Source organism: Crinia signifera, chromosome 6, assembly GCF_055691185.1.
Source record: "Crinia signifera chromosome 6, ASM5569118v1, whole genome shotgun sequence".
NCBI classification, from domain to species: domain Eukaryota; kingdom Metazoa; phylum Chordata; class Amphibia; order Anura; family Myobatrachidae; genus Crinia; species Crinia signifera.
This window is the reverse complement of record NC_139222.1, coordinates 14,110,791-14,136,334: the sequence shown is the minus strand read 5'-3', so window position 1 is coordinate 14,136,334 and position 25,544 is coordinate 14,110,791. Positions and strand designations below refer to the sequence as shown.

Below are 25,544 nucleotides of genomic sequence, written 5' to 3'. Positions count from 1 at the left end.
ATGGAGGGTCAAGTCATCGGCATCCAGGGTCTGATGGCCGAGGAAGACCACCACCCAATTCAGGACTCCCGGGATAAAGATCGCTGAAAGAGCAGGGATCATCTCTGAAAGATACAGGATGCTTCCGCCATAGCAGGCTGACAGCGAGTGCCACCCTGGTGGTTAACATAAGCCACCCTTGTCGCAATGTCTGTCTGGACATGCACCTGGGTGACCCCTAAGTCAGGGTTCCACCAGGCGGACTGCCCGGAAGACTGTCCTCAGTTTGAGGACTATGATGGAGAGCTGGGCCGCCAGTGTGGTCCAGATACCCTGGAACGACCTCTGACAAGTGACCACCCCCTAAAAATGGAGGCTAGCATGCGTGGCTAGGAGTGTCTACTGGTGGATCCAGTAGTAAGGTTCCGTCCCAAAGCCACCAGGAAAGGGGGCACTGCTGGAGACCAGGTGAACTTCTGGGACGGATATTGTGGTAGTGTCCCAACCACCTGGAGAGAATCTTCCCCTGTAGAGGGCGGGAATGGAACTGAGCCTATTCTGCCAATGCGAAGGCCGATACCACCAACCCCAGGGCCCCCATGCAGGAATGCACAGACACCCGCCAGGGGGAGAAGAGATGTCTGATCCTGGACTGTAGAGCCAGATGGCAATCCCCCAGAAGGGATATCCTCTGCCGAACAGTATCTAACCCGGCCCCTATACCTGGCTCTGGCCCGAATACGAAGGAACCCTCAAAGGGTTTTTGAGTTTGGGACTTCCAAGAGCACAGACACCGGTATGTGTGTGCAGCTATGGTCGAAGATGACATTCTGGAGGTGAGTGGCGGAATTTCCAGAGCCGCCACTCCCCCAGGTAAAGTGTCATGCGATGCTCAATACAAGGCAGCCGGTTTTCCTCAGACACCCCTTATGCAGCGTCCACCGCGAGAGAAGTTGCTTACGCAACTAAGGCCTTAACCACCCAAGTAGATGCCTGGAGCTGGAGTGCGTCCACTTTAGGGACAGTCTCCCAGGGGACTATGTCCTCCTGTGGAAGGGGGTAAAAGGAAGGGAAACTGCCAATGGCAAGCTAAACTTTCAGTTAGGTATCTCCCAACTGATGACCTTAGTCGAGTTCACTGATTTATGGAATAACCCCAGAATACACCTAGGCAGACACCCAAAAGTTTAGTAGGCGGCTCACCGGGGTCGTTTAAGGTAAGGACCTATTTGAAAGCTGAGACCAAGGTCGGCACCTCAAGACGAGGTGGGGGATTCACCTTATCACAGGCCCCCCCATCGTCAATACCATAGTTGACGGCCCCCTCTAGACAATCCTAATCCTAGGTGTCCTCATCTCTGTGTCTGACGACGGAGGAGTCTGGACGACGGGGGTATCTGCGGGTACAGAGCGCTCCCACTGTGCGGGGAGCTACACCCGCCAAGGATGGGGACGGTGTTTCTGGGGACCTTGTCCGGAGGCAGATAAGCACTCACCCAAGGGATGATGCCGATCCAAGGCTGCAGGGGCGGTGCAGATGAGAACTTGTCTACTAGCTGCACCGACAACTGAGTAAAGAATGTGGCCCAAGCAGGCTCCTGAGAGGAGGCTGTACCTGTGGGAATTGCCCACGCATTGTAGCAGCTTGCGCATAAGCTGTCCTGTACTAGTCATGGGGGAATAGGCCAGCATTACAGGATGTACAAGACATCAGCGCCGGAGCCCCAGAGTCACTGGGACTGGTACCCCTGGAGGACATTGCAGCTAAAGGCACAGGTATGACAATATACTACAAGTATACAAGGCATACAATGCCATAAAATAGGCAGGTAGCCTATACGGTACCACTACACAGTATTCTCCTGACCAGCAGAGATAGTGTTCAAGCCATACACAGTAAGCTGGTACTATGCATACCTTGCGGTGGCGTAGACATTTACCCCATATGTACGGCTAACACAGCATACTTCTGTTTTATATTTTAGAATGTGGGAGGAAACCGGAGCCCCCGAAGTAAACCCACGCAAACACAGGGAGAATATACAAACTCTGCACAGTTAGAGCCATGGTGGGAATTGAACCCATGACCTCAGTGCTGCTGCTCTGTCACTGACAGGGTCAGTGTAAAAGAAAAGTAAAAAATACAATACAAAAAGGAAGTGAGGCTGCTAAACGGCAGCCCCTCTAGTAGATGCATCTGGCTCCTGCCAGCACCCGAAAAACTGAGCTTCCTGGCCTGGAGGTGGGGTAGAGGAGGGGAGGAGCCAGGCAGCTCAAGTTTAACCTCTAGGGTGCTGGCGCTCTCTCCCACTCTCACTACCCAATGTCAAAGCCTGTGGCCCCTGACGTCTCCCAAAGTAGAAAGATAGAGGCCAATTTCTCCCTAATAAGAGACGCCTTCGGAACCTTCAGATCCCATATGCTATGCTCTTTTCTTAAAAATTCAGGGTGTTTGCCGATGGAGTGACAAGGATCTTTCAAACCCCAGAAGAAGCTGCTGCGTGGTTAGACCGTCATAGGCCGGCATGGCCTTCACTGGACAATGTCTGACCTGTATCAACCTGATATTTGCTCCTGGCGGATAAGTATAACTATCTCCAAATCCTCAATACACTCGCTTGTTGCCAGTTCTTCCTACTTAACCCCTTCCCGACATTTGACGTACATTTACGTCATGGTCGGGATGTACTTCCCGACACATGACGTAAATGTACGTCATGACTTTAAACTGTCACCGCGTCTATAGACGCGGTGACAGAGGGACGATGTCTGCTGTCCATGACAGCAGACATCTTCCCTCATTGCCCAGGGGGGGCACCGATGCCCCCCCCCCTCAGCGATCGCTGCGATTGGCTGTTCAAATGTGAACAGCCAAAAGCAGCGTTTACTGTGTTAGGTGTATAATTTTGACTCTGCTGCCCCCTAGTGTCCAAAAAAAATAAAAGGAGTTTGAAATAATGATTAAAACATAAAGTAGACATATGATCTTTGTTAGTTATGAACTATTTTGAGTGGTATGATTATTTGTCTCACAAGCAGAAAATTTAACATTTTGCAAATTGCAAAATGTTCAATTTTTTTACGACATTTTGGTATTTTTCACAAAAAAAAAAAGACTGTATCGACCAAAATTTACCACTAACTTAAAGTACAATGTGTCACGAGAAAACAATCTCAAAATCACTGGGATAAGTAAAAGCAAAAAAAAGTTATCCCCACTTAAGTGACACAAGTCAGATTTGAAAAAAAGGCCTCTGTCAGGAAGGCAAAAACAGGCTGCGTCGGTAAGGGGTTAAGATCTCTTCCTAGACAATGTTTTATCGATTTGTTTACCTTTTTTTTGTCCTTTATACTGTATTGGCTGTGACATGATGTGAGGGGGAGAGCAGGAGTATAATAGGGGGTGATGGCTCCTGATGTATGAGATACACCAGAGAGTGTGAAGAGGAGACTGGTCAGATCTCTGGGCTGGTAACACACAGTGACATGATGTGAGGGGGAGAGCAGGAGTATAATAGGGGCTGATGGCTCCTGATGTATGAGATACACCAGAGAGTGTGGGGAGGAGACTGGTCAGATCTCTGGGCTGGTAACACACAGTGACATGATGTGAGGGGAGAGCAGGAGTATAATAGGGGCTGATGGCTCCTGATGTATGAGATACACCAGAGAGTGTGGGGAGGAGACTGGTCAGATCTCTGGGCTGGTAACACACAGTGACATGATGTGAGGGGGAGAGCAGGAGTATAATAGGGGCTGATGGCTCCTGATGTATGAGATACACCAGAGAGTGTGGGGAGGAGACTGGTCAGATCTCTGGGCTGGTAACACAGTGACATGATGTGAGGGGGAGAGCAGGAGTATAATAGGGGCTGATGGCTGCTGATGCATATATACACCAGAGAGTGTGGGGAGGAGAACGGTCAGATCTCTGGGCTGGTAACACACAGTGACATAATGTGAGGGGAGAGCAGGAGTATAATAGGGGCTGATGTCTCCTGATGTATGAGATACACCAGAGAGTGTGGGGAGGAGAACGGTCAGATCTCTGGGCTGGTAACACACAGTGACATAATGTGAGGGGAGAGCAGGAGTATAATAGGGGCTGATGTCTCCTGATGTATGAGATACACGAGAGAGTGTGAAGAGGAGACTGGTCAGATCTCTGGGCTGGTAACACACAGTGACATGATGTGAGGGGAGAGCAGGAGTATAATAGGGGCTGATGGCTCCTGATGTATGAGATACACTAGAGAGTGTGGGGAGGAGACTGGTCAGATCTCTGGGCTGGTAACACACAGTGACATGATGTGAGGGGGAGAGCAGGAGTATAATAGGGGCTGATGGCTCCTGATGTATGAGATACACCAGAGAGTGCGGGGAGGAGACTGGTCAGATCTCTGGGCTGGTAACACACAGTGACATGATGTGAGAGGAGAGCAGGAGTATAATAGGGGCTGATGGCTCCTGATGTATGAGATACACCAGAGAGTGTGGGGAGGAGACTGGTCAGATCTCTGGGCTGGTAACACACAGTGACATAATGTGAGGGGAGAGCAGGAGTATAATAGGGGCTGATGGCTCCTGATGTATGAGATACACCAGAGAGTGTGGGGAGGAGACTGGTCAGATCCCTGGGCTGGTAACACACAGTGACATGATGTGAGGGGGAGCAGAAGTATAATAGGGGCTGATGGCACCTGATGTATGAGATACACCAGAGAGTGTGGGGAGGAGACTGGTCAGATCTCTGGGCTGGTAACACACAGTGACATGATGTGAGGGGAGAGCAGGAGTATAATAGGGGCTGATGGCTCCGGATGTATGAGATACACCAGAGAGTTCGGGAGGAGACTGGTCAGATCTCTGGGCTGGTATCACACAGTGACATGATGTGAGGGGGAGAGCAGGAGTATAATAGGGGCTGATGGCTCCTGATGTATGAGATACACCAGAGAGTGCGGGGAGGAGACTGGTCAGATCTCTGGGCTGGTAACACACAGTGACATGATGTGAGGGGAAGAGCAGGAGTATAATAGGGTCTTTATGGCACCTGACTCCCCCACTGGGCAAATACATTCCCCTTATAAGTCTATACTGACAAAGGAGGGTCTAGGATTAGTGACTGGAATATTTACTGAGCGAGAAAAAAATATGGGATTTTTTATGGAGGGTGCCGGACGGGTTCCCGACAGTCGGGATCCCGACAATCATTTACCCGATGTCGAGATCCCGACTGTCAAAACGCCGACAGCCGGGTGCGCGACGGCCACCCGCTATTTTCCCTCGTGGGGGTCCACGACCCCCATAGAGGGAGAATAGAATAGGTGGCTCGCGTAGCGAGCCACCGTGCCCGCAGCATGGCGAGCGCAGCGAGCCCGCAAGGGGCTTTTTTGCACTCGCCATGCTGTCTGACTCTGGCCAGTCGGGATCCCGACCTCGGGATAATGACTGTCGGGATCCCGACTGTCGGAGTCCCATACCACACCCCTTATGGAATGACTGTTTATTACTCACCTATTCTGGTATCTGTAGGGATTTCCTTCTCCTTACACTGCTGATCACCCCTCACATACGACTCTTCTCCCTCTGTATCTTCTACCTTAATATCAGTCACATCCGTCTCTTCTTCTCCCTCTGTATCTTCTACCTTAATATCAGTCACATCTGTCTCTTCTTCTCTCTCTGTATCTTCTACCTTAATATCAGTCACATCTGTCTCTTCTTCTCCCTCTGTATCTTCTACCTTCATATCAGTCACATCTGTCTCTTCTTCTCTCTCTGTATCTTCTACCTTAATATCAGTCACATCCGTCTCTTCTTCTACCTCTGTATCTTCTACCTTCATATCAGTCACATCTGTCTCTGCCTCTGTATCTTCTGCCCTAATGTTAATCATGTGGTCTTCATCCTATACAAAGCAGCAATAAAATACATTTCGGAATTCAGTAAAAGATTATTCAATTGCATATTTGGATGTAATCTGCTTCTCTACAGATCATATAGTGAGAGTCACTTTGGTATATAGGGGAGACCCAAAATCCCACCTACCTGATCCTCCTGTATGGTCCTGGGAGTCTCCTCTGTACAGTCCTGGGAATACAGAGGACGGGGACAGCTCTCTGGGGTATCTCTGTTACTGGGCCCATCTGTAGGAGACACGCAGTGAATGAGGACATGGTATATATATGTGATTATACTGGGAATACAGAGGACGGGGACAGCTCTCTGGGGTATCTCTGTTACTGGGCCCATCTGTAGGAGACACGCAGTGACTGAGGACATGGTATATATGGGATTATCCTGGGAATACAGAGGACGGGGGCATCTCTCTGGGGTATCTCTGTTACTGGGCCCATCTGTAGGAGACACGCAGTGACTGAGAACATGGTATATATGTGATTATCCTGGGAATACAGAGGACGGGGACATCTCTCTGGGGTATCTCTGTTACTGGGCCCATCTGTAGGAGACACGCAGTGACTGAGAACATGGTATATATGTGATTATCCTGGGAATACAGAGGACGGGGGACATCTCTCTGGGGTATCTCTGTTACTGGGCCCATCTGTAGGATACACGCAGTGACTGAGGACATGGTATATATGTGATTATCCTGGGAATACAGAGGACGGGGACATCTCTCCGGGGTATCCCTGTTACTGGGCCCATCTGTAGGAGACACGCAGTGACTGAGGACATGGTATATATGTGATTATCCTGGGAATACAGAGGACGGGGACATCTCTCTGGGGTATCTCTGTTACTGGGCCCATCTGTAGGAGACACGCAGTGACTGAGGACATGGTATATATGTGATTATCCTGGGAATACAGAGGACGGGGACATCTCTCTGGGGTATTCCTGTTACTGGCCCCATCTGTAGGAGACACGCAGTGACTGAGGACAAGGTATATATGTGATTATCCTGGGAATACAGAGGACGGGTACATCTCTCTGGGGTATCTCTGTTACTGGCCCCATCTGTAGGAGACACACAGTGACTGAGGACAAGGTATATATGTGATTATCCTGGGAATACAGAGGACGGGGACATCTCTCTGGGGTATCTCTGTTACTGGGCCCATCTGTAGGAGACACGCAGTGACTGAGAACATGGTATATATGTGATTATCCTGGGAATACAGAGGACGGGGACATCTCTCTGGGGTATTCCTGTTACTGGCCCATCTGTAGGAGACACGCAGTGACTGAGGACAAGGTATATATGTGATTATCCTGGGAATACAGAGGACGGGTACATCTCTCTGGGGTATCTCTGTTACTGGCCCATCTGTAGGAGACACACAGTGACTGAGGACAAGGTATATATGTGATTATCCTGGGAATACAGAGGACGGGGACATCTCTCTGGGGTATCTCTGTTACTGGGCCCATCTGTAGGAGACACGCAGTGAATGAGGACATGGTATATATGTGATTATCCTGGGAATACAGAGGACGGGGACATCTCTCTGGGGTATTCCTGTTACTGGGCCCATCTGTAGGAGACACACAGTGACTGAGGACATTGTATATATGTGATTATCCTGGGAATACAGAGGACATCTCTCTGGGGTATACCTGTTACTGGGCCCATCTGTAGGAGACACAGTGACTGAGGACATGGTATATATGTGATTATCCTGGGAATACAGAGGACGGGGACATCTCTCTGGGGTATTCCTGTTACTGGGCCCATCTGTAGGAGACACGCAGTGACTGAGGACATGGTATATACGTGATTATCCTGGGAATACAGAGAACGGGGACATCTCTCTGGGGTATCTCTGTTACTGGGCCCATCTGTAGGAGACACGCAGTGACTGAGGACATGGTATATATGTGATTATCCTGGGAATACAGAGGATGGGGACATCTCTCTGGGGTATCTCTGTTACTGGGCCCATCTGTCGGAGACACACAGTGACTGAGGACATGGTATATATGTGATTATCCTGGGAATACAGAGGACGGGGACATCTCTCTGGGGTATCTCTGTTACTAGTCCCATCTGTAGGAGACACGCAGTGACTGAGGACATGGTATATATGTGATTATCCTGGGAATACAGAGGATGGGGACATCTCTCTGGGGTATCTCTGTTACTGGGCCCATCTGTCGGAGACACGCAGTGACTGAGGACATTGTATATATGTGATTATCCTGGGAATACAGAGGACGGGGACATCACTCTGTGGTATCTCTGTTACTGGGCCCATCTGTAGGAGACACGCAGTGAATGAGGACATGGTATATATGTGATTATCCTGGGAATACAGAGGACGGGGACATCTCTCTGGGGTATTCCTGTTACTGGGCCCATCTGTAGGAGACACACAGTGACTGAGGACATTGTATATATGTGATTATCCTGGGAATACAGAGGACGGGGACATCTCTCTGGGGTACCTCTGTTACTGGGCCCATCTGTAGGAGACACGCAGTGAATGAGGACATGGTATATATGTGATTATCCTGGGAATACAGAGGACGGGGACATCTCTCTGGGGTATCTCTGTTACTGGGCCCATCTGTTGGAGACACGCAGTGACTGAGGACATGGTATATATGTGATTATCCTGGGAATACGGAGGACGGGGACATCTCTCTGGGGTATCTGTGTTACTGGGCCCATCTGTAGGAGACACACAGTGACTGAGAACATGGTATATATGTGATTATCCTGGGAATACAGAGGACAGGGACATCTCTCTGGGGTATCCCTGTTACTGGGCCCATCTGTAGTAGACACGCAGTGACTGAGGACATGGTATATATGTGATTATCCTGGGAATACAGAGGACGGGGACATCTCTCTGGGGTATTCCTGTTACTGGGCCCATCTGTAGGAGACACGCAGTGACTGAGGACATTGTATATATATGATTATCCTGGGAATACAGAGGACGGGGACATCTCTCTGGGGTATCTTTGTTACTGGGCTCATCTGTAGGAGACACGCAGTGACTGAGGACATGGTATATATGTGATTATCCTGGGAATACAGAGGACGGGGACATCTCTCTGTGGTATCTCTGTTACTGTCCCCATCTGTAGGAGACACACAGTGACTGAGGACATGGTATATATGTGATTATCCTGGGAATACAGAGGACAGGGACATCTCTCTGGGTTATCTTTGTTACTGGGCTCATCTGTAGGAGACACGCAGTGACTGAGGACATGGTATATATGTGATTATCCTGGGAATACAGAGGACGGGGACATCTCTCTGGGGTATCTCTGTTACTGGGCCCATCTGTAGGAGACACGCAGTGACTGAGGACATGGTATATATGTGATTATCCTGGGAATACAGAGGACAGGGACATCTCTCTGGGTTATCTTTGTTACTGGGCTCATCTGTAGGAGACACGCAGTGACTGAGGACATGGTATATATGTGATTATCCTGGGAATACAGAGGATGGGGACATCTCTCTGGGGGATCTCAGTTACTGGGCCCATCTGTAGGAGACACACAGTGACTGAGGACATGGTATATATGTGATTATCCTGGGAATACAGAGGACGGGGACATCTCTCTGGGGTATCTCTGTTACTGGGCCCATCTGTAGGAGACACGCAGTGACTGAGGACATGGTATATATGTGATTATCCTGGGAATACAGAGGACGGGGACATCTCTCTGGGGTATCTCTGTTACTGGGCCCATCTGTAGGAGACACGCAGTGACTGGGGACATGGTATATATGTGATTATCCTGGGAATACAGAGGACGGGACATCTCTCTGGGGTATTCCTGTTACTGGGCCTATCTGTAGGAGACACACAGTGACTGAGGACATTGTATATATGTGATTATCCTGGGAATACAGAGGACGGGGACATCTCTCTGGGGTACCTCTGTTACTGGGCCCATCTGTAGGAGACACGCAGTGAATGAGGACATGGTATATATGTGATTACCCTGGGAATACAGAGGACGGGGACATCTCTCTGGGGTATCTCTGTTACTGGGCCCATCTGTAGGAGACACACAGTGACAGAGGACATTGTATATATGTGATTATCCTGGGAATACAGAGGATGGGGACATCTCTCTGGGGTATCTCTGTTACTGGGCCCATCTGTCGGAGACACGCAGTGACTGAGGACATTGTATATATGTGATTATCCTGGGAATACAGAGGACGGGGACATCTCTCTGGGGTATCTCTGTTACTGGGCCCATCTGTAGGAGACACACAGTGACTGAGGACATGGTATATATGTGATTATCCTGGGAATACAGAGGACGGGGACATCTCTCTGGGGTATTCCTGTTACTGGGCCCATCTGTAGGAGACACACAGTGACTGAGGACATTGTATATATGTGATTATCCTGGGAATACAGAGGACGGGGACATCTCTCTGGGGTACCTCTGTTACTGGGCCCATCTGTAGGAGACACGCAGTGAATGAGGACATGGTATATATGTGATTACCCTGGGAATACAGAGGACGGGGACATCTCTCTGGGGTATCTCTGTTACTGGGCCCATCTGTAGGAGACACACAGTGACAGAGGACATTGTATATATGTGATTATCCTGGGAATACAGAGGATGGGGACATCTCTCTGGGGTATCTCTGTTACTGGGCCCATCTGTCGGAGACACGCAGTGACTGAGGACATTGTATATATGTGATTATCCTGGGAATACAGAGGACGGGGACATCTCTCTGGGGTATCTCTGTTACTGGGCCCATCTGTAGGAGACACGCAGTGAATGAGGACATGGTATATATGTGATTATCCTGGGAATACAGAGGACAGGGACATCTCTCTGGGGTATTCCTGTTACTGGGCCCATCTGTAGGAGACACGCAGTGACTGAGGACATCTCCTATATATTTGGCTACATCTGTCACTCAAAGTGGGTGTCTGTGTCTATAACGCTCTGTTCCTGGACTTTCCTCTTAATGTGTGATTGCCTTCATCTGTGCTGAACACCTTTCTGATAAATTAACCTGTTTAAAACAGGTGATGGCAATCATACATTAAGGGGAAGTCTAGAAACAGAGCATTGTGTCCCTCCTGGAGAGGGTCATGTTGGGAGGTATGTGACAGAGAACCAGCCCAGTGAGCCCACAGACAGTGCCAGACACCCACTGCCTTCCCATGTTGCCCAGCACTGCTACTCCACAGCCACCAGGTGAGCGCCCCCCTCCCGCGATTTGCGGCAAAACCTCCCCCTGCGCGCCCCCCCCCTCCCGCGATTCGCGGCAAAAACACCCGCTCCCCCGCGACCCCCCCTACCGCGATTCGCAGCAAAAACACCCCCGCGACCCCCCCTCCCGCGATTCGCTGCAAAAAGACCCCTCCCGCAATTCGCGGCATAACCACCACCCCGCGACCCCCCCCCCCCGCGAATCGCGGCAAACCCTCCCCCGTGACACCCCCCCCCCCGATTCGCGGAAAAAACACCCCCCCCCGCGCGACCTCCCTCCCGCGATTCGCGGCAAAAAGACCCCCCCCCGCGACCCCCCCTTGCACGATTGGCGGCACCCCCCCTGCGACCCCCCTCCCGCGATTCGCGCCCCCCCCCCCCCCCCCGCAATTCGCAGCAGCCCCAGGATTAAATGGCACATGCAAAACACTGACATGGCTATGGTCGACAATGAAAAAGGTTGACATGAGTTTTTGAAGATTTATTTTTAATTTTTTCATATTCATTGTCATGTGTCGACATGGAGACCAATGAAGTGGCACACTTATGTCAACATTTACATGTGTTGACCTTTCTGTGTTGATTTTTTCTTGTGGCGATTCGCGTCACACCCCTCGCAACCCCCCCTCCGGCGATTCGCGGCACCCCGGCACCCCCCCGCGACCCCCCCCCTCCCGCAATTCGCGGCAACCCCCCGCCGGAACCCCCATGAACCCCGCTCTCCCGCGATTCGCGGCACCCACCCCCCGCAACCCCCCCCCCTCCCGCAAATCGCGGCTCCCCCCGCGATTCGCGGCAGCCCCAGAATTAAATGGCACATGCAAAACACTGGCACGGCTATGGTCGACAATGAAAAAGGTTGACATGAGTTTTTGAAGATTTATTTCATTTTTTAAATGTTTTCATATTCATTGTCATGTGTCAACATGGACACCAATGAAGTGGCACACTTATGTCAACATTTACATGTGTTGACCTTTCTGTGTTGATTTTTTCTTGTGGCGATTCGCGTCACACCCCCCCGCAACCCCCCCCCTGCAATTCGCGGCACCCCACCTCCCGCAATTCGCGGCAACCCCCCACCGGAACCCCTGTGAACCCCGCCCTCCCGCGATTCGCGGCACCCAACCCCGCGACCCCCCCCTCCCGCAATTCGCGGCACCCCCCGTGATTCGCGGCAGCTCCAGAATTAAATTGCACATGGAAAACACTGACATGGCTATGGTCGACAATGAAAAAGGTTGACATGAGTTTTTGAAGTTTTTTTTTTTCATTTTTTGAATATTTTCATATTCATTCTCATGTGTCGACATGGACACCAATGAAGTGCCACACTTATGTCAACATTTACATGTGTTGACCTTTCTGTGTTGATTTTTTCTTGTGGAGATTTGCGTCACACCCCCCCCCCCACCCCCACAACCCCCACTCCCGCGATTCACGGCACACACACACACACCTCCCCCGCGATTCTCGGCACCCCACCCCGTGACCCCCCCTCCCGTGATTCACCGCACACCCCCGCGACCCCCCCTCCCATGATTCGCCGCAACCCCCCTCCCGCGATTCGCGGCACCCACCCCCGCGACCCCCGCTCCCGCAATTCGCGGCACCCCCCCGCGATTCGCGGCAGATCCAGAATTAAATTGCACATGGAAAACACTGACATGGCTATGGTCGACAATGAAAAAGGTTGACATGAGTTTTTGAAGTTTTTTTTTTTCATTTTTTGAATGTTTTCATATTCATTCTCATGTGTCGACATGGACACCAATGAAGTGCCACACTTATGTCAACATTTACATGTGTTGACCTTTCTGTGTTGATTTTTTCTTGTGGCGATTCGCGTCACACCCCCCCGCAACCCCCACTCCCGCGATTCACGGCACACACACACCCCCTGCGATTCTCGGCACCCCACCCCGTGACCCCCCCTCCCGTGATTCACGGCACACCCCCTGCGACCCCCCCTACCATGATTCGCCGCAACCCCCGCCCCCGTAACCCCCCTCCCGCGATTTGCGGCAACCCACCCCGCGACCCCCCTCCCGCGATTCTCTGCAATCCCTCCCCTCCCGCGATTCGCAGCATCCACCCCCCCACAACCCCCCTCCTGCAATTCGCGGCACCCCCCGCGACCCCCCCTCCCGCGATTCGCGGACACCTAAGTTGCAATACAGGGCATCTTTCATACAATTCTAACCATATTTCTCATATACAAACGTTCACAAATTAAGGGGGCGCAGCCCCTTACGACGGTGTGAAGAGCGCCCGTAGGGGGCGATGAATCACCTAGTTGTATATATGTGATTATCCTGGGAATACAGAGGACAGGGACATCTCTCTGGGGTATCTCTGTTACTAGTCCCATCTGTAGGAGACACGCAGTGACTGAGGACATGGTATATATGTGATTATCCTGGGAATACAGAGGACGGGGACATCTCTCTGGGGTATTCCTGTTACTGGGCCCATCTGTAGGAGACACGCAGTGACTGAGGACATGGTATATATGTGATTATCCTGGGAATACAGAGGACGGGGACATCTCTCTGGGGTATCTCTGATACTGGGCCCATCTGTAGGAGACACGCAGTGACTGAGGACATGGTATATATGTGATCATCCTGGGAATACAGAGGACGGGGACATCTCTCTGGGGTATTCCTGTTACTGGGCCCATCTGTAGGAGATACGCAGTGACTGAGGACATGGTATATATGTGATTATCCTGGGAATACAGAGGACGGGGACATCTCTCTGGGGTATCTCTGTTACTGGGCCCATCTGTAGGAGACACGCAGTGACTGAGGACATGGTATATATGTGATTATCCTGGGAATACAGAGGACGGGGACATCTCTCTGGGGTACCTCTGTTACTGGGCCCATCTGTAGGAGACACGCAGTGACTGAGGACATGGTATATATGTGATTATCCTGGGAATACAGAGGACGGGGTCATCTCTCTGGGGTATCTCTGATACTGGGCCCATCTGTAGGAGACACGCAGTGACTGAGGACATGGTATATATGTGATTATCCTGGGAATACAGAGGACGGGGACATCTCTCTGGGGTATCTCTGTTACTGGCCCCATCTGTAGGAGACACACAGTGACTGAGGACATGGTATAGATGTGATTATCCTGGGAATACAGAGGACGGGGACATCTCTCTGGGGTATCTCTGTTACTGGCCCCATCTGTAGGAGACACGCAGTGACTGAGGACATGGTATATATGTGATTATCCTGGGAATACAGAGGACGGGGACATCTCTCTGGGGTATCTCTGTTACTGGGCCCATCTGTAGGAGACATGCAGTGACTGAGGACATGGTATATATGTGATTATCCTGGGAATACAGAGGACGGGGACATCTCTCTGGGGTATCTCTGTTACTGGGCCCATCTGTAGGAGACATGCAGTGACTGAGGACATGGTATATATGTGATTATCCTGGGAATACAGAGGACGGGGACATCTCTCTGGGGTATCTCTGTTACTGGCCCCATCTGTAGGAGACACGCAGTGACTGAGGACATGGTATATATATGTGATTATCCTGGGAATACAGAGGACGGGGACATCTCTCTGGGGTATCTCTGTTACTGGGCCCATCTGTAGGAGACACGCAGTGACTGAGGACATGGTATATATGTGATTATCCTGGGAATACAGAGGACGGGGACATCTCTCTGGGGTATCTCTGTTACTGGGCCCATATGTAGGAGAAACAGGTACTCTTTACCTAGAACGGCGCCCGCGATTAGAATCGCGGGCGTCGGGGGTAAAAAATCGCGGTCATCGCGGGCAAATCGCGGGTACATAAAAATCGTGTACCCGCCATCACCGCGATTTTCCCATAGGGAACAATGTTAAAAAGCCTGATTGACCGCGATTTTACTTTAAAATGCCTCAATGCCCGCGATTTTCACATAGGAATCAATGTTAAATGGGCTACAGAGCCCAAATAGGCACAATTAACCCTTAAATGTCACCCCAATTTTTGTACGCCACCCCACGATCCACGCCAACCCGAAGCGTGGCGAGCGCAGCGAGCCCGCGAGGGGCGGCGGTACGCGTCCTCCGACCTTTTCATGCCCTACTATCCACGTCGGCGTGGAGTTGAGAATAGAATAGTGTGGCGAGCGCAGCGAGCCACCGAGCCCGAAGCATGGCGAGCGCAGCGAGCCCCGCGAGGGGACGCGGATACCTTCACAGTTATACGCGTCCCCTCGCGGGCTTCACAGGTATCCGTGGCGAAAAGCGGACACCTGTGAAGCCCGCGAGGGGACGCGTTTACCTGTGAAGGTATCCGCGTGCGCTCGCCACGCTTCGGGCTCGGTGGCTCGCTACGCTCGCCACACTATTCTATTCTCAACTCCACGCCGACGTGGATAGTAGGGCATGAAAAGGTCGGAGGACGCGTACCGCCGCCCCTCGCGGGCTCGCTGCGCTCGCCACGCTTCGGGTTGCCGTGGATCGTGGGGTGGCGTACAAAAATTGGGGGGACATTTAAGGGTTAATTCTGCCTATTTGGGCTCTGTAGCCCATTTAACATTGATTCCTATGTGAAAATCGCGGGCATTGAGGCATTGAATGCAAAATCGCGGTCAATCAGGCTTTTTAACATTGTTCCCTATGGGAAAATCGCGGTGATCGCGGGCATCGCGTCGCGGCCGTTTATGTACTGCCCGCGATGTCGCGATCACCGCGATGGGCGCCGTTCTAGGTAAAGAGTACCGAGAAACATAGTGACTGAGGACATTGTATATATGTGATTATATAGGGGGCCCAAATACCTGCTTTCCCCTATATAATAAATGTTGTCTCTTACCCAATGATGTGAGGGGCCGGTGATTCTCCATCATCACGTCCTTGTACAGACCCCTGTGTTCCTCCTCTATATACTCCCACTCCTGCATGGTGAGATAGATAGTGACATCCTGACACCTTACAGGGACCTGACACACACAATGATAGAACAGCGGTGGCCAACCTGCGGCTGGAAATATCAGATGGTTATACTAGAAAACAAGGTGCACGCTGTAGAGTGGATGGTCACCGTAGGCACATACAATAAATTTGCAAAGGGATCAATTATAATTGCAATTACAATCCATTTTGAACATTTTCATAAAACATATCAATTGATAACCGCTAATTACAGTGGAAAAATTGATACATAATGTGCAGAGTGCAGAGACAAAAGAAAAAATATATGTATACACATTATCAACACCTGGGAGGATTAATATATTGTGGATTTGACATATAATCAAACTATACTAAGATAAACAGGGAAACAGTTTCAATACAGGAGAAAAAGTAATTATTATTAATCAGGAGGAAGAATTGAGTCTGTTATTATTACAGACCATTCTAAGCCGCTTCATAGGACATATTACTTGATAGTCACTAAATGTAATGACAGAATTCATACACACTATGCAATCTCCATAGACAACCAATCGGTGTCAAAACCTAAGATAATTAGGATATCATGGATTTATACACTAAGGTGGACAAAAAGATAGTTTCAGGGGACACGAGAGACTAATAAGGTTAATATACAGGACTGGCCAAGAAAATACATTATTCATTTGTATAACACAGATGGAATCAACGATTAATAAAAGGGGTAATTTCATAGCCCTCATTTAAACCCATAGGGGTAAGGGTATTGAGGGTTATGATCCAAAACGTTTCACGTCTTAGGAGGGCCCGGTCTCTGTCGCCGCCCCTTTTATGCGGTAGTACGATTTCAATGCCTTTAAACTTAAGACCAGAGGGGTCACTATTGTGGGCATTCTTGAAGTGACGCGGGACACTATGATTAACCAATCCATGCTTGATATTGCGTGTGTGCTCCAGTATGCGGGTCTTTAAAGATCTTTTCGTCTTTCCTACATACTGGAGCCCACACGGACAAATCAATAAATAGACCACATAGGTCGAGTTGCAATTTACTAATTGTTTAACTTTATGGGAGTCACCATCAGGAGATTTAAACAGTGGTCCTTTCTCGACCAGAGGGCAAACCTTACATCGGCTACAAGGAAAGCCGCCTTTCAGACTCAAGAAAGTTGTACTTGATGGACCATCAGTGCGAGAGGAGATCCTCCAATACAAAGTAAAAGATCAGACTATGGATAATAAAAAGGATTGCTTGTTTATTACTAAATATAACAGTGCCGAACGGGATATCTCTAAAACCCTAAAAAAAGAACTGGCACATTTTGAAAAGAGATCCAATCCTTGGTCCACATCTTCACGATATGCCTAAAGTTGTCTAAACCCGGGCAAAAACCATCAAGGCCATGATCTCTAAGAGCCAGTTGGAGGTGGTTAATCAGGGTGACGATGGTCCATCAAGTACAACTTTCTTGAGTCTGAAAGGCGGCTTTCCTTGTAGCCGATGTAAGGTTTGCCCTCTGGTCGAGAAAGGACCACTGTTTAAATCTCCTGATGGTGACTCCCATAAAGTAAAAAAATTTGTAAATTGCAACTCGACCTATGTGGTCTATTTATTGATTTGTCCGTGTGGGCTCCAGTATATAGGAAAGACTAAAAGATCTTTAAAGACCCGCATACTGGAGCACACACACACAATATCAAGCATGGATTGGTTAATCATAGTGTCCCACGTCACTTCAAGAATGCCCACAATAGTGACCCCTCTGGTCTTAAGTTTAAAGGCATTGAAATCGTACTACCGCATAAAAGGGGCGGCGACAGAGACCGGGCCCTCCTAAGACGTGAAACGTTTTGGATCATAACCCTCAATACCCTTACCCCTATGGGTTTAAATGAGGGCTATGAAATTACCCCTTTTATTAATCGTTGATTCCATTTGTGTTATACAAATTAATAATGTATTTTCTTGGCCAGACCTGTATATTAACCTTATTAGTCTCTCGTGTCCCCTGAAACTATCTTTTTGTCCACCTTAGTGTGGCTCCATGTATAAATCCATGATATCCTAATTATCTTAGGTTTTGACACCGATTGGTTGTCTATGGAGATTGCATAGTGTGTATGAATTCTGTCATTACATTTAGTGACTATCAAGTAATATGTCCTATGAAGCGGCTTAGAATGGTCTGTAATAATAACAGACTCAATTCTTCCTCCTGTTTAATAATAATTACTTTTTCTCCTGTATTGAAACTGTTTCTCTGTTTATCTTAGTGTAGTTTGATTATATGTCAAATCCACAATATATTAATCCTCCCAGGTTTTGATAATATGTATACATATATTTTTTCTTTTGTCTCTGCACTCTGCACATTATGTATCAATTTTTCCACTGTAATTAGCGGTTATCAATTGATATGTTTTATGAAAATGTTAAAAATGGATTGTAATTGCAATTATAATTGATCCCTTTGCAAATTTATTGTATGTGCCTACGGTGACCATCCACTCTACAGCGTGCACCTTGTTTTCTAGTATAACCATCTGATATTTCCTTTTGGTTACTAAAGATAATATATACAAATCATTTTAATCCCCATGTTCAATATTTATATATACTTTTCATGTGGTGAAGGTTTGTGGATATTTTTTCCCTTCATTCGTTCACATTTTATTGCTATACTGGGCTGTGTCCAGGCGATTTACTTAGCAAAGCTCTCACACAGCTGATACAGGTTAAAAACCATAAACGCACTGATTGGTTGGTCACTGCTACTTAACCAGCGAGCCGTCAGTCACAGGCCACGCCCTCTGACGAAGTTGTACTACGAAACGCGCTAGGGCGGGGCCTGTGACGTCTGCTCCAACTGCTGCCCGGCTCCCTCCTCCGTAGCTGTTCCCGATACACTGACACCTGTTGATGGTGATCCCCAGTGGTGGTTCGTGGTTTCCAGCGGTGCCCCGGCGTTTGGTGGTAGGAGCTTTGCCTGGCATTCAAAATTTGAATATCTTGTGGTACCCAGCCCACAGCGCTGCATGGTTCGGTACGAGTACAGTGTTGCTTTTCCTGGACCATGTTTTTATATGTTGTTATTAAATTGTCATGTATGCACTATGGAGCGCCCCGCTTGTCCTTTTTGACAGATTCTTTCCCCTCTCGTGAGTCCCGAGATATATATATATCCAGAAGAGTCAGGATAATACTGGAATAATAATAATTAATATACATTGTCTATATGGCGCCACAAGGGATCTGTAAGTGAGGAAAAGCACATGAAGGAACATGAGCACGAGGGAACTGCCTGTGAGATTACATTGTAAAGGTAAAGGGGTGATCTAGATGGGGTAGGCTGTGCAGTGAGAGTGGAACAGAGGTTTAGGGTGAGAGATGGCTGGGATTGGTGAAGTTGCGAGTCTTGAGAGTCCATTTGCAGCTTTGTACAGAGTTGGAGATTATAATAGGGAGAGGAGAGGTAGAGAGTTCCCGAGGTAGGGAGAATCACGTGAAAGATCTTGGAGGCAGGAGTGGGAGGTAGTAATCAGTAGGCGGGAGTGAAGAGGATGGGTGGGGGGGTGTAAGAGAGATATAAATGTGCGAGGAATGGGTGAGAGCTTTGTAGGCAAGTGTGAGATGATTGAATTGGATTCTGAAAGGGAAGAGGAACCAGTGTAGGGCGTGTAGGAGAGAGGAGGTGGATGTAGTACATTTGGTGAGGAAGATGAGCCGGGCAGCAGCACTGAGGATAGACTGGAGTGGAGGAAGGAGGATGTCAGGGAGGCCACAGATAGGAGGAGATTACAGTAGTCCAGTCTGGAGATGATCAGGTTGTGTGAGAAGATCATCATAGAAGTTTACATTGAAAAAAAGACTTACGCCCATCACGTTCAACCTTTAATAACAATGATATCCCTGGATGGTTTTATGCAATAAATGATTGTCTATCCTTAATTTACATGTATGTAGTTATTGTATCTGCCGACATCACCTCACATGGAAAAGAGTTCCGTTAATTTACTGCCCTGACCTGATCAGCTCAGTGTCAGACATGTTACACGTAAGAAAGTGCTGGGACATCCAAGAAGTGACAGACAAGAGACAGCTGGAGAGAAGCGTATGGAGAGGTCAGGGGAGCAGAGGTAGATCCGAGTGTCATCAGCATAGAGGTAAGAAGCGGCAGACAGGAGACAGCCGGAGAGAAGCGTGTGGAGAGGTCAGGGGAGTAGAGGTAGATCCGAGTGTCATCAGCATAGAGGTAAGAAGCGACAGACAGGAGACACAGCTGGAGAGAAGCGTGTGGAGAGGTCAGGGGAGTAGAGGTAGATCCGAGTGTCATCAGCATAGAGGTAAGAAGAGACAGACAGGAGACAGCCGGAGAGAAGCGTGTGGAGAGGTCGGGGGAGTAGCGGTAGATCCGAGTGTCATCAGCATAGAGGTAAGAAGAGACAGACAGGAGACAGCCGGAGAGAAGCGTGTGGAGAGGTCGGGGGAGTAGCGGTAGATCCGAGTGTCATCAGCATAGAGGTAAGAAGCGACAGACAAGAGACAGCTGGAGAGAAGCGTGTGGAGAGGTCGGGGGAGTAGAGGTAGATCCGAGTGTCATCAGCATAGAGGTAAGAAGAGACAGACAGGAGACAGCTGGAGAGAAGCGTGTGGAGAGGTCGGGGGAGTAGAGGTAGATCCGAGTGTCATCAGCATAGAGGTAAGAAGCGACAGCCTAGAGACAGCTGGAGAGAAGCGCGTGGAGAGGTCAGGGGAGTAGAGGTAGATCCGAGTGTCATCAGCATAGAGGTAAGAAGCGACAGACAAGAGACAGCTGGAGAGAAGCGTGTGGAGAGGTCAGGGGAGTAGAGGTAGATCCGAGTGTCATCAGCATAGAGGTAAGAAGAGACAGACAAGAGACAGCTGGAGAGAAGCGTGTGGAGAGGTCAGGGGAGTAGAGGTAGATCCGAGTGTCATCAGCATAGAGGTAAGAAGAGACAGACAAGAGACAGCTGGAGAGAAGCGTGTGGAGAGGTCGGGGGAGTAGAGGTAGATCCGAGTGTCATCACCATAGAGGTAAGAAGAGACAGACAGGAGACAGCTGGAGAGAAGCGTGTGGAGAGGTCGGGGGAGTAGAGGTAGATCCGAGTGTCATCAGCATAGAGGTAAGAAGCGACAGACAAGAGACAGCTGGAGAGAAGCGTGTGGAGAGGTCAGGGGAGTAGAGGTAGATCCGAGTGTCATCAGCATAGAGGTAAGAAGAGACAGACAAGAGACAGCTGGAGAGAAGCGTGTGGAGAGGTCAGGGGAGTAGAGGTAGATCCGAGTGTCATCAGCATAGAGGTAAGAAGAGACAGACAAGAGACAGCTGGAGAGAAGCGTGTGGAGAGGTCAGGGGAGTAGAGGTAGATCCGAGTGTCATCAGCATAGAGGTAAGAAGAGACAGACAAGAGACAGCCGGAGAGAAGCGTGTGGAGAGGTCAGGGGAGTAGAGGTAAGAAGAGCTAATGAGCTCACATAAGGAGGGCGTATAGGGAGAGGAAAGGAGAGGACCAAGAACACAACCTTGGGGGACACTCAAGGAGTTTGGGGGCAAAAGGGAGGAGAGAGGTGGGTCAGTAGGTGTAGAGGGTGGTGGGATCAAGGGGAGGTTTTTAAGAAGAGGGGAGACAAGAGCATGTTTGGAGGCAGAGGAGACAGCGGCTGATGAGATGAAGACTGTGGGCAAGATGGGAACAGGCAGAAGGAGGGAGGTAGCTGAGGATGCCGGAGGGGAGGGAGGTTTTGGGGGTAATAGTGCACACTGCTCAAGTGCAGCAGCAAAACCGGACACTGGCATGGATTAAAAGGAGAAGGCATTCACGCAATGCCAATGTGATAGTGCCTCTTTACAAGGCATTGGTGAGTCCACACTTGGAATACTTTGTTCAGTTCTGTGCACCGCTCCTTAAAAAGGGCATATATGAATTGGAACAGGTACAGAGAGGGGCGACTAAGCTAGTAAAAGGTCTCGAATCACACCATAGAGGGAGAAAGTGCCAGCATTGCGGCAGTCGGGATTCCGGTGTCGGTATTTCGACCGCCAGGATTTTGACTCCATCCGCTTAGGACACACGGGCATGTACTGAGGCTCCAGGAAAAGAAATTCCGCACTGAAGTAAGAAGAGGATTCTTCTCCATTAGAGCAGTAACATTGTGGAACTCATTGCCGATGGGGTGGTTACAGCAACTACTGCTAATGAATTTACATCAGAAGTGGATGCATTTTTGGACACTAAGGGAATCCTATAGATACGACTCACTCAAGTCAGTAGTTACACGTCAGATAGGTTGAATTAGATGGACTAACTGATTTTTTCAGCCTTAATTACTATGTTACAGATAAAGGCTATGGGGGTATTCAATCCTGGGTCACGGCTGTCGGTACGTCGGTAATGCCCCATTCCCAGCAGTCACCTCTCCGGTCACATCCCTCTGTGTTACTGTATAACGTCCCATTCCCAGCAGTCACCTCTCCGGTCACATCCCCCGGTGTTACTGTATAACGTCCCACTCCCAGCAGTCACCTCTCCGGTCACATCACCCGGTGTTACTGTATAATGCCCCATTCCCAGCAGTCACCTCTCCGGTCACATCCCTCTGTGTTACTGTATAACGTCCCATTCCCAGCAGTCACCTCTCCGGTCACATCCCCCGGTGTTACTGTATAACGTCCCACTCCCAGCAGTCACCTCTCCGGTCACATCCCCCGGTGTTACTGTATAACGTCCCATTCCCAGCAGTCACCTCTCCTGTCACAACCCCCGGTGTTACTGTATAACGTCCCATTCCCAGCAGTCACCTCTCCTGTCACAACCCCCGGTGTTACTGTATAATGTCCCATTCCCAGCAGTCACCTCTCCGGTCACATCCCCGGTGTTACTGTATAATGTCCCATTCCCAGCAGTCTCCTCTCCGGTCACATCCCCCGGTGTTACTGTATAACGTCCCATTCCCAGCAGTCACCTCTCCGGTCACATCACCCGGTGTTACTGTATAACGTCCCATTCCCAGCAGTCACCTCTCCGGTCACATCCCCGGTGTCACTGTATAACGTCCCATTCCCAGCAGTCACCTCTCCGGTCACATCCCCCCGGTGTTACTGTATAACGTCCCAATCACAGCAGTCACCTCTCCTGTCAGCAGCTGTATGATCCTGTTGGTGAGCTCCAGGATCTTCTGGTCATTGTCTCTCCCATGGACCAGTGAGTGAGGTGGAGGCTCCGTGATTGTGCTCTGGGTCCTGATCCATCCTTCTGGCACATGGGAACGGCTGGTGGGTGTCACATGATCACTGGATGTCTTCTTCACTACTGTGTAATCCTGTGTAATGAGAGCTCAATAAGTATCTAATTGTAACTACATTTAGGAGTTTTACAAGTATAATATACAAGGAGGGTCTTTATTACATATATAATCTGTATCCTATCTGTAACTGCTTCAAGTGCATAGTATACAGGAACTGTCACATAGTTATTAACATTTATTTTAGAGTTAGGAAATAAAGTACTGGGAGCAATGTCATATATCCATATATAAGCTGACAAGTTCCATCAAAACAGAAATATAGGGTGTGCCCAAATGAAAAGGAGACTTTTGCTGTAGCAACGTTGTTGCTCCCAGACCCCCCCGGTAAGGTCCCTGTGTCAGTAATAGAGATAAGAGTGATGTCACTGTGACGCTCACAGACCCCCTCACCTCCCCAGTCAGGTCCCTGTGTCAGTAATAGAGATAAGAGTGATGTCACGGTGATGCTCCCAGACCCCCTCACCTCCCCGGTCAGGTCCCTGTGTCAGTAATAGAGATAAGAGTGATGTCACTGTGACGCTCCCAGACCCTCTCACCTCCCCAGTCAGGTCCCTGTGTCAGTAATAGAGATAAGAGTGATGTCACTGTGACGCTCCCAGACCCCCTCACCTCCCCAGTCAGGTCCCTGTGTCAGTAATAGAGATAAGAGTGATGTCACTGTGACGCTCCCAGACCCCCTCACCTCCCCAGTCAGGTCCCTGTGTCAGTAATAGAAATAAGAGTGATGACACTGACGCTCCCAGACCCCCTCACCTCCCCGGTCAGGTCCCTGTGTCAGTAATAGAGATAAGAGTGATGTCACTGTGACGCTCCCAGATCCCCGTGTCAGTAATAGAGATAAGAGTGATGTCACTGTAACACTCCCAGACCCCCTCACCTCCCCGGTCAGGTCCCTGTGTCAGTAATAGAGATAAGAGTGATGTCACTGTGACGCTCCCAGACCCCCTCACCTCCCCGGTCAGGTTCCTGTATTAGTAATAGAGATAAGAGTGATGTCACTGTGACGCTCCCAGACCCCCTCACCTCCCCGGTCAGGTCCCTGTGTCAGTAATAGAGATAATAGTGATGTCACTGTGACGCTCCCAGACCCCCTCACCTCCCCGGTCAGGTCCCTGTGTCAGTAATAGAGATAAGAGTGATGTCACTGTGACGCTCCCAGACCCCCTCACCTCCCCGGTCAGGTCCCTGTGTTAGTAATAGAGATAAGAGTGATGTCACTGTGACGCTCCCAGACCCCCTCACCTCCCCAGTCAGGTCCCTGTGTCAGTAATAGAGATAAGAGTGATGTCACTGTGACGCTCCCAGACCCCCTCACCTCCCCAGTCAGGTCCCTGTGTCAGTAATAGAGATAAGAGTGATGTCACTGTGACGCTCCCAGACCCCCTCACCTCCCCAGTCAGATCCCTGTGTCAGTAATAGAAATAAGAGTGATGACACTGACGCTCCCAGACCCCCTCACCTCCCCAGCCAGGTCCCTGTGTCAGTAATAGAGATAAGAGTGATGTCACTGTGATGCTCCCAGACTCCCTCACCTCCCCAGTCAGGTCCCTGTGTCAGTAATAGAGATAAGAGTGATGTCACTATGATGCTCCCAGACCCCCTCACCTCCCCAGTCAGGTCCCTGTGTCAGTAATAGAGATAAGAGTGATGTCACTGTGATGCTCCCAGACCCCCTCACCTCCCCGGTCAGGTCCCTGTGTCAGTAATAGAGATAAGAGTGATGTCACTGTGACGCTCCCAGACCCCCTCACCTCCCCGGTCAGGTCCCTGTGTCAGTAATAGAGATAAGAGTGATGTCACTGTGACGCTCCCAGACCCCCTCACCTCCCCGGTCAGGTCCCTGTGTCAGTAATAGAGATAAGAGTGATGTCACTGTGACGCTCCCAGACCACCTCACCTCCCCGGTCAGCAGGTGAATGATCTCCAGTGTGAGACTTATTATCCTCTCTGTCACGTGACTCCTGTAGTTCTCCATCCTGGAATTATTGTAGACTCTGGTTGAACTCAGCTCATCTGCCTAGAAATAAAAATGACATAATAAACATCCCAGAGTGCACATGTAACACATTCCTATTGAGATGTTTTTGGTACTTTGATTATTGCTGCTTGGGTTACCATACCAGCCTGGCATCCTACCCTT

General features: G+C 49.6%; 1 protein-coding gene across 2 annotated transcripts in view; it reads right to left on the bottom strand.

The window, feature by feature from the left end:
* Positions 1-25,544, bottom strand: part of LOC146010003 (uncharacterized) — a 65,005-nt gene that overhangs the window by 38,516 nt on the left and 945 nt on the right. For both annotated transcript variants that reach the window (XM_083150748.1, XM_083150747.1), the window contains exons 2-4: positions 25,302-25,421; positions 23,228-23,419; positions 15,998-16,079 (exon numbers count right to left, since the gene is read on the bottom strand). In XM_083150748.1, coding sequence (XP_083006874.1) covers positions 15,998-16,079; positions 23,228-23,419; positions 25,302-25,379 — 352 coding nt within the window. In that variant the 5' untranslated portion in view covers positions 25,380-25,421. The remainder of the gene's footprint in view (positions 1-15,997; positions 16,080-23,227; positions 23,420-25,301; positions 25,422-25,544) is intronic.